The 11652-nt window shown below is 37.8% G+C and overlaps 3 protein-coding genes across 4 annotated transcripts in view; 2 read left to right on the top strand and 1 right to left on the bottom strand.

The window, feature by feature from the left end:
* LOC146670440 (N-acetyltransferase 8-like) overlaps window positions 1–11652 on the bottom strand; it is an 850360-nt gene that overhangs the window by 680614 nt on the left and 158094 nt on the right. The gene's annotated exons all lie outside the window — the stretch shown is intronic.
* Window positions 315–1664, top strand: tshba (thyroid stimulating hormone subunit beta a). Its single transcript, XM_085407421.1, has 2 exons — window positions 315–560; window positions 1141–1664. Exons 1-2 carry the CDS (start codon window positions 399–401, stop codon window positions 1417–1419), a joined length of 441 nt encoding a protein of 146 aa, XP_085263547.1. The 5' UTR covers window positions 315–398; the 3' UTR covers window positions 1420–1664.
* slc25a55a (solute carrier family 25 member 55a) lies at window positions 5737–10606 on the top strand. 2 transcript variants are annotated; one of them, XM_085407410.1, is made up of 10 exons: window positions 5737–5876; window positions 6556–6688; window positions 6992–7117; window positions 7436–7491; window positions 8783–8873; window positions 8971–9089; window positions 9239–9434; window positions 9541–9695; window positions 9832–9907; window positions 10023–10606. In XM_085407410.1, the coding sequence occupies exons 2-10, from the start codon at window positions 6669–6671 to the stop codon at window positions 10174–10176; spliced, it is 993 nt and encodes a 330-aa protein (XP_085263536.1). In that variant the 5' UTR covers window positions 5737–5876; window positions 6556–6668; the 3' UTR covers window positions 10177–10606. The 2 variants fall into 2 exon arrangements, with proteins under 2 accessions (XP_085263536.1, XP_085263537.1); XM_085407411.1 differs by lacking the exons at window positions 5737–5876; window positions 6556–6688 and having other exon boundaries at window positions 7034–7117; window positions 7927–8873.

The following is an 11652-nucleotide window of genomic DNA, read 5'->3' as shown; positions in this document are numbered from 1 at the left end:
ACATCTAGTGTACAGTAGCTTAGACTACTTTGCACAGAGCCACATGGCTAATGCACGAACTTTGTTTACCAAGGAAATCATTATTCATGTAATCCACATAATGGACTGAAAATTCAACAGATCGTTTTTTGTCACAGATAGATAACATGCAGTTTATGTAAAGATAGATTAAGATATGTTTGTATAAATACTGCTTAGCAGAGATGTTTGGACTCAGAGCATCATTAGGCCTGAAAGTGCCCACATCTATCAAGCAGGTGACTCATGCATACAGAGGGTAAGAAAATAATATTCAAGAAACCAAACCTCTGATCTCTCTTGTATGTTGTTGACTGGTCTCTTTACCTTTTCTTCCCAAACAGGACCAAAATAGACTAAGATTGACTGAGACACATAACATGGAGGTTACAGTGTTCAACTGCTGGCTCTTTTTTCTGATGTTTAGCCCTGCTGTTCCCATGTGTTTGCCCACTGATTTCACCCTGTATGTGGAAAAGCCAGAATGTGAGTTCTGTGTTGCAATAAACACAACCATCTGCATGGGATTTTGCTACTCAAGGGTATGTATGTCTAATGTTTAAAAAAATGAAAAAGAAAAAAAGTCTACATGTTGTTTTTGGTTATTGAAAACTGGAAGTGCTTAGTAAATAATCGTTTTTCCATATCAAAAATTATATGACAAGAAATATGAAACAAAATATTAGAAAGAGATATCTAAAAGGTAGTAAGAATATGTGATTTTTGGCATATTTTTACATAGTTTTATTTAGTTTTATTTTAGCATTTTTTTTTACATAGTTTTATAAATGCTTTGGAGACTTTATTTAGATGTTGGATGGGCTTTACACTGAAAGCTTACAATTTCCTTTGCGGTTTTAATGTTGTAAATTACTAAGAAATTTTTAAAAAAGCTGGCAAAAAACCCCAAAAAAAGGCACTTCATAATTTGTCTATTGCAAATATTCGACATAAATAAATAAATACATATCAAGACAGACTTCTTATTAGCCAATGTTATCAGACTTTAAGCTAGATAGTCACATAAAAAAATATTTCCAGCACTTTTTCCCCAATGTTATCTAGATTCTATGTAATCGTCATTCGTTTAGTTTGATCTCTGTGCTTATATGTGATAACCAGGACAGCAACATGAGGGATATTCTTGGCCCACGTTTCCTTGTCCAGAGGGGCTGCACCTATGATAAGGTTGAATACCACACTGCTATTCTGCCTGGCTGTCCCATTGAAACCAACCCTGTCTTCACCTACCCTGTGGCTCTCAGCTGCCACTGCAGTGCATGCAGGACTGACACTGATGAGTGCGCACACAGAGCCAGCATGGATGGAACAAAGTGTACCAAGCCTGTTAGGCGTATCTACCCATATCCTGGCCACAGCAACTATGTTATCCCTTTTTGACTCACATGTTCTTGTTCCCATAACAAGAACACTGTTTTAGTTGTGGAAGTACATGACATCCATATTCTGAGAAAAGACAAGCGTCATCATATACTGTCAGATCTGTACCGTCTGTACCTTTCCCAATTGTACCAGCTTTTTAAATTCTGCCTTTGTTAGCCAATATGTCTGTGCTGCAGGCTTGCTTTTAACTTTACAATGAGGGTTGATCCTAGTGCATTTTTCCTGTTTTCAGCATCGTTATATATCCATTTGTACTCTCTTGTGAGCGTGACTCTCAGACTTATTGTGCTCGGAAAAGGGCAGTCTGATTACAACTGAATTAAAGTCTCTAAATAGCTCTCTGACTAAGCAGTACTTGACTTAATCACATCCTGTGTAAGACTTTAGCTTTCTGTTTACTACACAAGGCCATGACACTCACAACATCACTGACTATATTTACCTTGATAGTCATTCTGGAAAACCACGAATTGTTGACACAACTAAAGCTGTTTCCAAAAAAGTTATGACATTGTGTAAAATGTCAATGTGATAATTTACAAATCATTTAAAGCCCATATTTAACTGAAAACATTCAAAAGAAAGCATAAATGGTAAATGGCCTGCATTTGTGTAGCGCTTTACTTAGTCCCTATGGATCCCAAAGCACTTTACACTACATTCAGTCATCCACCCATTCACACACTGGTGATGGCAGCTATATTGTAGCCACAGCTGCCCTGGAGCGCAATGACAGAGGCGAGGCTGCCAGACACTAGCGCCACCGGGCCCTCTGACCACCACAAGTAGGCAATGGGTGAAGTGTCTTGCCCAAGGACACAACGACCGAGATTGTTGGAGCCGGGGCTCGAACTGATTACAAGACGAACTGCCAACTCTTGAGCCACGATCACCCGAGCATAAGGAATAAGGAAGCTGATGGTGAACACTTTAGGAAACTTCTAATAACTGTTGAGGTTAATTTGTGACACAATTGGGCATGAAAAATGCATCCCAGAGTATTCTAGAAGTAAAAGTGGTGATGGGTTCTTACACTGTGAGTCATCAGTATATCTTTCTTTTTCTTAATTGCTTATCCAGTTCAGGCACCATTAATACTCAACGCCCATACAGGTCTTGCAACACCGTCCTAACATGAAGTCTTTTTCGGGGTAAGCCAAAACAAAACAAAAAAGCTAAACCAGAGTCTACATATGTTCCAAAAGAACGCCTTAATGAAAGAAGTGACTGGGAGCTAATGTGGTAAGCCTACAGTCTATTACCATTGACCCACTAAAACCATTTTAATTATTAAACAAAAATATTGTCACCTTTAAAAGATTTGCAAACTTTTGCATTTGGTTTTTATTGACAGTTTATAGAGACAAGGGTTAAATGTCTTGTCCTTGAGGTTGTTAAAATACGTTACTAGATTTTTTTGGAAACAATATAACTAGAAGACTCAACAAAACCAAATTTAATGTGTGACTTTGTCCACTGTAACTATCAGTTTGATGCAGTGTTTATATGTGTATTTTCCAGTGCACAGTGGAAATTTTGGGGGACAGCTGCAGCTTATTTATAGCTCAGCAATTCAGAGTGTGAGAATGCATGATAAGTCTTTCATGTGGAGCTCTTTGACATTTCTCTTTCATGATCTTATATTCAGTCTTTACATATATAACAGGCTTTCTCTTTTTTCTGATAGCTTCTGTTTAAAATGTCTTTGCACTGATGGAAGTTTTTTTATTGGCTCTGCAGCCCTCACTGATTTCAACACTTTACAACATTTTAAAGAGAAGTGAGTATAACATGAACTACAAAAGAAGTCCTGTGACCTAAAAGCCAACAAAACATCTGATTTAAAGACCTTTAAAGGCTGTTTCTCACTTTTATTCATCAACATAACCCCTTATAAGAAGTTTAACTACACTAATGGTTGACATGATTATGGTGTTTCAAATCTTGAAGTAACCTTGGAGCATTTTGAATTTTGGGGTAAGAACAGGATATGACGCTCTTATCTCTATGAAGGGAAAACAAGGAAGTGGGACACGTTTACACAACAATGACACAGGTGTTCTGAGCCACTAGTCGGCTTTGAGCTTGTACAGCTTCCCACAACCTGATACTCTGTTTAACCTTGCAAAAAGTCAGCTGACAAAATGGCGCAGTGTTATCCATTTTGGGATGAGGCATTTCAGTGTCCTGACTTTGTCACTAAATATGAAATATTGTGCTACATATGCTCCCACTCCCACCCCTCCTAATTTTGATGTGTTGAGAAGGTAAAATGTTTTTATCACATAGAGTTATCTTTGTTAGTATTGAAAATTGACCAGACATGACTCCAGAATAATCAGTCTGGTATGGCACAATGGTCTGATGTGCTTGGCTGAAAATTTGTAGTGGTGTAGTTTTGAAAACCTGAATACCCTAACGGATAAAAGCATGGAATTTGCCTCTGTCAGCATTCCAAAGCAACCAGCTATGTTGTGCACATACCGATTACGCGTTCATTCAGACAAACCATAAAGTTTTGCTTGTGTTGTGTTTATTCAGCTAGATAAAATGTGAGAACTTTTTGTAGCAATGGAATCACCAGTGGGTCCAGGAAAAGTCATTGGTGGTTGGTCTGCTTGTCAAACACTTCAGTTTAGTATAAAATTAGATTGCAAAGGTTGTAGAATCAGTCACTCTGTTCAGACCAATTCTTAAAACACATTTGTACAGAAATAGGTTTATGTGATGTTTTTTTTCCGTCTTTTTATCTTCATTCAACTGTTTTGAGCATGATGAAAGAAAGTATTATGATTTGTCCTAGTGACCTTTTCCACTGACTTGCTCCTCTATTCTAAATTTACTTCTCATTCCAAAATGACTTTGTACTTATTCTGTGAAATATCTTTATTCGTGCTATAGATATTACATATCCCCCTGACTTTGGTGATTCCTTAAGCTTTTCTTTCTTCTTATAATATAGTTTCACATCACGTTGCCTGTATAAAAGACTGTGGATTTTCTATATTACAGGTTCTCAGAAAAACTATTTTTTATTTGTTTCAATAACGCTAATATGTCTGATTGAACTTCACATTTTTAACAACACTGAGTGACCAGATGATCATCACTAGGGCATGTTGTTACAAGTTATTACAGTGAACAGTGAGCAGAGAAGAAATGACTATATAGTGGTTACGAAAGAGACAATCGCTTGCCAAAATTGACATGACATGCAAGGTATATGCACCTCCCACTATTATTTTTTTGGCTGTAGGTGTTAGAGGTAAACGACTTCCTGGTTTGGGGATGTGTCCACAACTTTAAAGCCTCTAGATCTTTCACTCCGGAATTTTCCAAATTATGTGGTTAAAAAATACATTGTAAAAACCTGAAGCCTTGTCTGTAGAATGCACTGCTCTGACTAAAACCGGGAAACATTCCTTTGAGTAATTTGATATGCTGTCTTGTGTCTCTCATTTAAACTTTAAGGCCACGTTTATTTTACCATAAAGAAAAACTTTTATGACTATAATATGGGTTTATTGATGAAGATACCTTTTCTTCGTCAGCAAATTATGACTCTGTATCTGATTCATCCAGCTGGACACAGTCAGACCTGCTCATCACAGCATGTTCAACCTATTCTAAGACTGATAAGAGAAAGGGGTACATTTTCCCACCCACAGCTATCTTGCTGAAGGGAAGTAAAGAGAAAATCCTCACCGTGAGTGGCAATATTAGAAAATAGAAAGCAGAATTTATAAATATTTCAGTGCATGAGCTTTTATAAACAATTCATTATATATTTTTTGAACTAATGATGCTTTTTATGTTCAACATCTTGATCTGCTCAGCAGAAAACAGTGGTTAATTGTGATTAAATAAAAGCAAGTTCAGTCATTTAAAGAAGCACCGTAGTTGCCCCTGGGTGCTAGAATAGAGTAGAATCGAATCGAATCGAATCAAATAACACCATTAGCAGTCGGACAGCACATTTCACAAATCTCAAAGCCATGGCGACTTTAATAGGATTAATCCACTTTTAATTTGAGATTATTCTGAGACATGGGGAAGGACTTCTTTACTAAGAATGGGGTAATCTCTCCCAACAAAGACCAGTTTTAAATAATCTAACAGTGAGGTTTTGGTTCTGAAAAACTGAATGTTTAAACTTAACAAAAAAATAGCTTCTTTCTTTTTGGGCTTAAGCAGTGTAAAGCTGTAATTGGTGAATCAGCTAATGATTGATGTATCTACCTTCCAATCAAAATAAAGTAACAATATAGAAACTTGTGATTGGCTTTAAATCAAGCGGCAGTCAGATAAGCGCCAGCCCCTTAAAAAAAGCCAGTGGAAAATTCCAGCTACTCTGACCCTCAGCTTTATTAGCGCTTCAACTAGCGGAAGAGACAGAAGTACTGACTATTCGCTCGAAACAATCAAACAAGAACTACTGCGAGATCATTTATTTGGTAAGTTGATCCGTAATAATCTATATTCAATTAGTTTAGAAATGGTTTTAAATTCACTGCTTGATTCTTTGTCTCCAGTTTATTCGTTATTTCTCATAATGTTGACGAATGAATGGGCGTCTCAATGACAGTAGCCTTCAAAAGCCACTTTCTTTATGTGGAACTGAAAACAATGCGGTAGTCAATATCTTTTTTTTTTTTTTTTACCCAAAGCGTGTATTATAAATAGTATAAACTCCATTGGCCAGTGCATTTTTTTTAAATTATATTTTTTAATGCAATTAAAATGCTCGGTAGAGGGATATATTTGCATGGAAACGTCATCTCGTATATTTGCATCGATATTATCCCTCGTAACTCACATTCATACAAAGTATCTATATTTTATGCCTCGGCCTTCAGAAAGAGTTACTTAGAAATTCAGCAGTAGCCGCCAGATTTGAATCTTAACTTTATGAAAGACGGTTACGCCCATATATGGAGTGCGGTATGTGAGCTTAAACACGCCCACGGGTTGCACTACTCATAGCGCAAGTATAGCACATCCGCTGCATCATGGTCTTGTGACTGTGCGGCACATAGATAACCTAAAGTCCCTCGTGGGTGGAATAAGCTTCTCTGTAAGGTCTGTGACTACTTGGAAACCTACTTAGTAACTCCCTTTGCTTTCTCTGTCTAGGACTCTGCTCATTCACCTCACTGAAGAACACCTGAACCTACATCACCTGATTTTTGCTTTTACTTTTTCATACATCTTCCTTTGTCACTCTTTCAAAGCTTTATCACTTTGTCATGTCTCAGCAGCAGATCAGGTAAGCTTCATGCACTATTTTATTCTGTGCATGTGTGGTCTAGTGGTACAAATGTTTTTTTTTATTTTTTTTTATTATTATTTCATAATGATTAGATGAGCTTGGTGACTTATATTAGCATGATTTTCTGCTTTTGTGTTTCATGTAATTGTAAACTGATTATCTTTGGAGTATAGCTTTTAGCCTTCTAAACAGTTTATAATCATAGTCTGTCTTTCAAAATTATAAGAATAAACACAGCATCATTAAAGTTGTGACATTATTTATTTACTTATTTATTTTTATTTTGCTGTCTCTCTTTAGCCTCCCAGCCAAACTCATTAATGGCGGCATTGCTGGCATTGTTGGGGTTACTTGTGTCTTCCCCATTGACTTGGCAAAGACCAGGTTGCAGAATCAGAGACGAGGTCAGCAGGTCTACAAAAGCATGTGAGTATTTCTGCTTAATGTTGACTTAAGCAACACACAGCCCCCAGGTATTATACCTACCATGCCCTGGTGTAAGTCAGTGCTATTCATACTGATCTCACAATGACAGCTGTGCATTGAATTGTAATGACTATGTAGGTTTTAAGAAATTCCTCTCTAGTGAGGTCATTTTACTCACTTTGCACTGCTTTATAGAGTGGAAATTTACTGAACTGCGTTCTCTTGTAACACTTAAATTTCCTTAGTCCACCCCCTGTTGTCTCAATGAACTGGCGTGTTTTGTCATACCGGTAATATTTACCTTGCTTTCTTCTGTAGGATGGACTGCCTTGTCAAGACAGTTCGATCAGAGGGATACTTTGGAATGTACAGAGGTAAGGCTTGTACATATTTAAATATTAAGAAGCAGTAGGATAGCAGAGGTAGAAGTTCTGCAAGAGGATTAAATATAGGAGAGGGTAAGCTCTCTGTTGTGAGGTTAACATTGATACGGTTACCACTGGCCACACTTGTTGTTTTAACAAGTACTGAGAGACTGCATTTTAGCTGTGTTTGGATGCTTTTTATATATATATATCTCTTAGTCCAGTTGTAAAGGAGAAGTTGTCAAATGGTCTCATGCAAAGTATTACATTCACTGTAGTATAGTATGTAATATTGTACTTGTTAAAACAGAGAGCATATACTTTCATTATTAGTGTATCACTTAGAAAAGGAAACTAAGTCTGCAAAGAAATTGGAGACCTCTTAGTTTGGGTCTCTGTCTGTGTGAGGAATGTTTGTTTGCATCTGTGTTTTTCATATTACAGACTTGGGTCCCCCTGGGATATTGAAGGCTAGCCGATAAGGCGCAGCCACGCTGGAGGCAAATCATTAAATGGTTCTTACAATATTGCTCTATTTAAAACTCTAGGCTCAAGTTTTTGTTTTGCCATCTATTTGTTCTGTAATTTGACTTGTCAGTAACTACTTTGCTGTCTTCTTGCTGTCCTGTCAACTTTTGGATTATTGTTGTTTTCCAGACTATGAATTGTGTCTTTGCAGACTTTGGTTGAGCTTGCAAACAAATCTGTGGTGAACTAAAGATTAATTTTTTTGCATATTCAGTCCCACAGAACATTTAAGTTTGCTCAAAGTCTTCACACGCATAGTCAAGGACTCAGTCTGTCCTTTCTCTAATGTTTTTTTTTTTTAAATTTTATTTTATCTGTCATCACTAACCTACTCACTGACATGCATCCTGTCACTAAGATCTATTTCCTTTCTTGAAGTCTTCTCTACACAGTGTTGCTTGTTGTCACACCCTGATTCTGTTTATTTCATAGATTTCGTGTTTGCATCTTCCTCTGGATCTTCATTGCCCTATCGTTCCTTATGTTGTGTTGTTATGCTTGTTTCTCATTTTCCTCCTGATATTTTGTTTACTACTTTCTTTTTTTTTTTTTTTTTTTTTTTTTTTTTTTTAAATTGACATAATCCCCCTTCACAATTATTACTTAAGCTCAATTAAACTGAGTATATGTCTTGTCTGTGTGTAAATTAACTGTACAGTTAACTCTTTACATTCTGATGTTGTAATGATAGTGGCGGGGTATGTTTTTGTACATGTGCTGAATGGAAAACTGGATTCTGTCTTCAGTGCTAACTATTTTTTTTTCCCCTCAGGTGCTGCTGTAAATCTGACCTTGGTTACCCCTGAGAAGGCAATCAAGCTGGCTGCCAATGACTTCTTCCGGCACCACCTTGCCAAAGACGGGTAAGCATACTCTGTGAGAGGATCTTCTTGGAAATGGGCAATATGTATTTATTATTTTTAAAGGTGGTTTATTTAAAACATGTCTCACTCTTAACAGAAAGGGGCTGACAGTGTTCAAAGAGATGCTGGCAGGCTGTGGTGCAGGCATGTGCCAGGTCATTGTTACTACCCCCATGGAAATGCTCAAGATACAACTACAGGATGCAGGCAGACTTGGTAAGAAGCATGCAAAGCCCTTTTTAAATGCATCAGTGTCAGTAATTTACATTTATAGCTGTGTTCCTCATTTATAATTATATATATCTTATGTGTGTGTGGGGTTTTTTTTTTTTTTTTTTTTTTTTTTTTTTTTTTTTTTTGTACAGCGGTCCAACAACAGAAACCAGTCATGATGACTCCCACAAAGCTTGTGGCCACTAATGCAGTGCTCAGTCGCTCTTACAATTCTGGCATGGTCATTTCTGCACCAAGAGCTGTGTCGGCTACACAGATTGCAAAAGAACTCCTCCAGACGCAGGGCATCCAGGGGCTCTACAAAGGTCTGGGGGCCACACTGATGAGGTAAATCACTTCTACCGCCACGATGAGAAGCTGTGTGTGAACCTGACAGGGCAGTTGAACTTCACCAGGATTTTAGTCTGAAAATATTTTGTTTACTTTCTTCCAGAGATGTCCCCTTTTCTATTGTTTACTTCCCATTGTTTGCTAATCTGAATCGCCTGGGCAAACCAAGTCCTGAGGCGTCGTCACCCTTCTATTGGGCCTTCCTCTCAGGCTGTGCTGCAGGATCCACTGCTGCGGTGGCGGTTAACCCCTGTGATGGTGAGTGGTGTTTTTATTTATTTTTGCTTTTTTTTTTTTTCCGCCCTAAGCTGGATCACCCAGTTGTCTCCTGTTGAATATTCTTAGCAACACTGGAATTTTAACAATCCCCCCCCCCTGCTCTCTCTCCTTCTAGTGGTGAAGACCAGACTGCAGTCATTGAACAAGGGGGCTAGTGAGGAGACTTACAGTGGAGTGGTGGATTGTGTAAGGTATGACAGTGAATCATTTTTACAGTTGCATAAATTTCACATCTTTTTTTTTTTTTTTTTTTTTCCTTTTCCTACCTTTGTGTGTATGAATAAACTCGTTCCTCTGTTTTGACAGTAAAATAATGCAGAAGGAGGGGCCTTCAGCATTCCTGAAAGGTGCCAGCTGCCGGGCTCTGGTCATCGCACCTCTGTTTGGCATTGTACAGGTTATGTACTTTGTTGGTGAATACATCCTTGACAACTCACCCCTACGCCTCTTAGGACCATGAGACCATATCATCTTGCTGACTAGCTATGCATGGGACCTGGTAGAAGACCTAGCTGCTACATGTATTCAGTTTACAGCAAGAAAAACAAGTAGACAGAAAGACCTATGATTTCACTATCTTTACGGTCAAAACGTGGTGTTGCACTTAAACCCTTTTGTTACTTGTTCAGTAGGCTGAAGCCAGTGTTTGCGCTTGAAGCTGTTAGCTTTACTGCATTGGGGCCTCTCTTGACCCTAAACAGTTGTTTTGTTTCCCTCTGTGAGGGAAGGGAGCTTGCTTTCTTGATCACGACTTTTCTTTTTTTTTCTTTTTTTTCTAAAACTTGTTTTTGACGCTATTTAAAGTAGTTTGTTATGAGAGTTTGTAGTACTTTATTTATGTGTTGTTGTTGTTTTTTCCTTCTTTGCTGTCTCATGTTGCTGAGCCTTAATCTAGAAACAAAAGTCTGAAAGTTCACAGGGCCCAGTTTACACAACTTGCTGGAAAGGCTTTTTTTGTGAACTGCTTTGTGTACATGTTTACTTTAACTAATCATGAACCTTCCTAATGAAATTGGGACCATATGGCTTACCAAACCATAAGCTGTGTCCTACACTTGACATTAGTGCAGTAGTTGGTTAGTGCTATGTGAACTGTCATAAACTTGAGATGCAATCATGCACATTTTATGTTTGTCTACGTCCCCACACACACACACACACACACACACACACACACACACACTTTTTATATTTCATCTGAAATGTTATCCAGAAGGTCCTTTGTGATTCATGCCTTAACAAAGCAGTTTGAAATGTAGTTTTGATTCTGCAAGGCAAAATTGACAGAATATGAGCATTATTACAGTTACTGTGAGCTTATTTTTAAAAGGAAAAAAAAGACTGTTACATACCAATGATTGTGATGGCTTTTTGTACTTGTGTATATTAATAAAAAACTTGAAGTACCCAGTCTGTACTGTTTGACTAAGTACTGAGGGCTATGAAGGTATTCTGAATAACTGCTGTAGTTCAGAACTATTGCTTTATGACATATTCATTAATGTAAACATACTACATTCGATTTTTCTAAATGTTCCTTTACGAAGAGTTTGTTCGACTCTGGCCTCCTGCTGACATCAGTGATTTCCTTAGTAAGGCTATCTCATGCACACACTCAATCGGAAGAAAGTTGACTTGTTTCAGAGTGAATGAACTGAGGGGGTGTACCAAGGCTCACCATAAACGTATTATACAAATCAAATATCTGGAATCCCAGATGCTGAAAATGAGAAGAACTAGTCCCTTGTTTTTAGTCAAATGACAGCCAGATATTGCAGCACACAGTGCTATTTTCTTCTCTGCACATTTGTACATTCATGCAATGCAGCTGCAGTTATTTCTGTTAAAAAGGCTGTCTGAATCTGATCCACACATTCAGGAAGCTTTACTACCAGGAGGGCATCAAATCACGGTTGAGCAAGTTCACATGCTGAGG

This window comes from Rhamphochromis longiceps, linkage group LG5 (genome assembly GCF_057381845.1).
Source record: "Rhamphochromis longiceps isolate RC_006_pf linkage group LG5, R_longiceps_female_GT1.1, whole genome shotgun sequence".
NCBI classification, from domain to species: domain Eukaryota; kingdom Metazoa; phylum Chordata; class Actinopteri; order Cichliformes; family Cichlidae; genus Rhamphochromis; species Rhamphochromis longiceps.
Note: the sequence above shows the minus strand (reverse complement) of the source record. Positions and strands in the feature narration are given on the sequence as shown.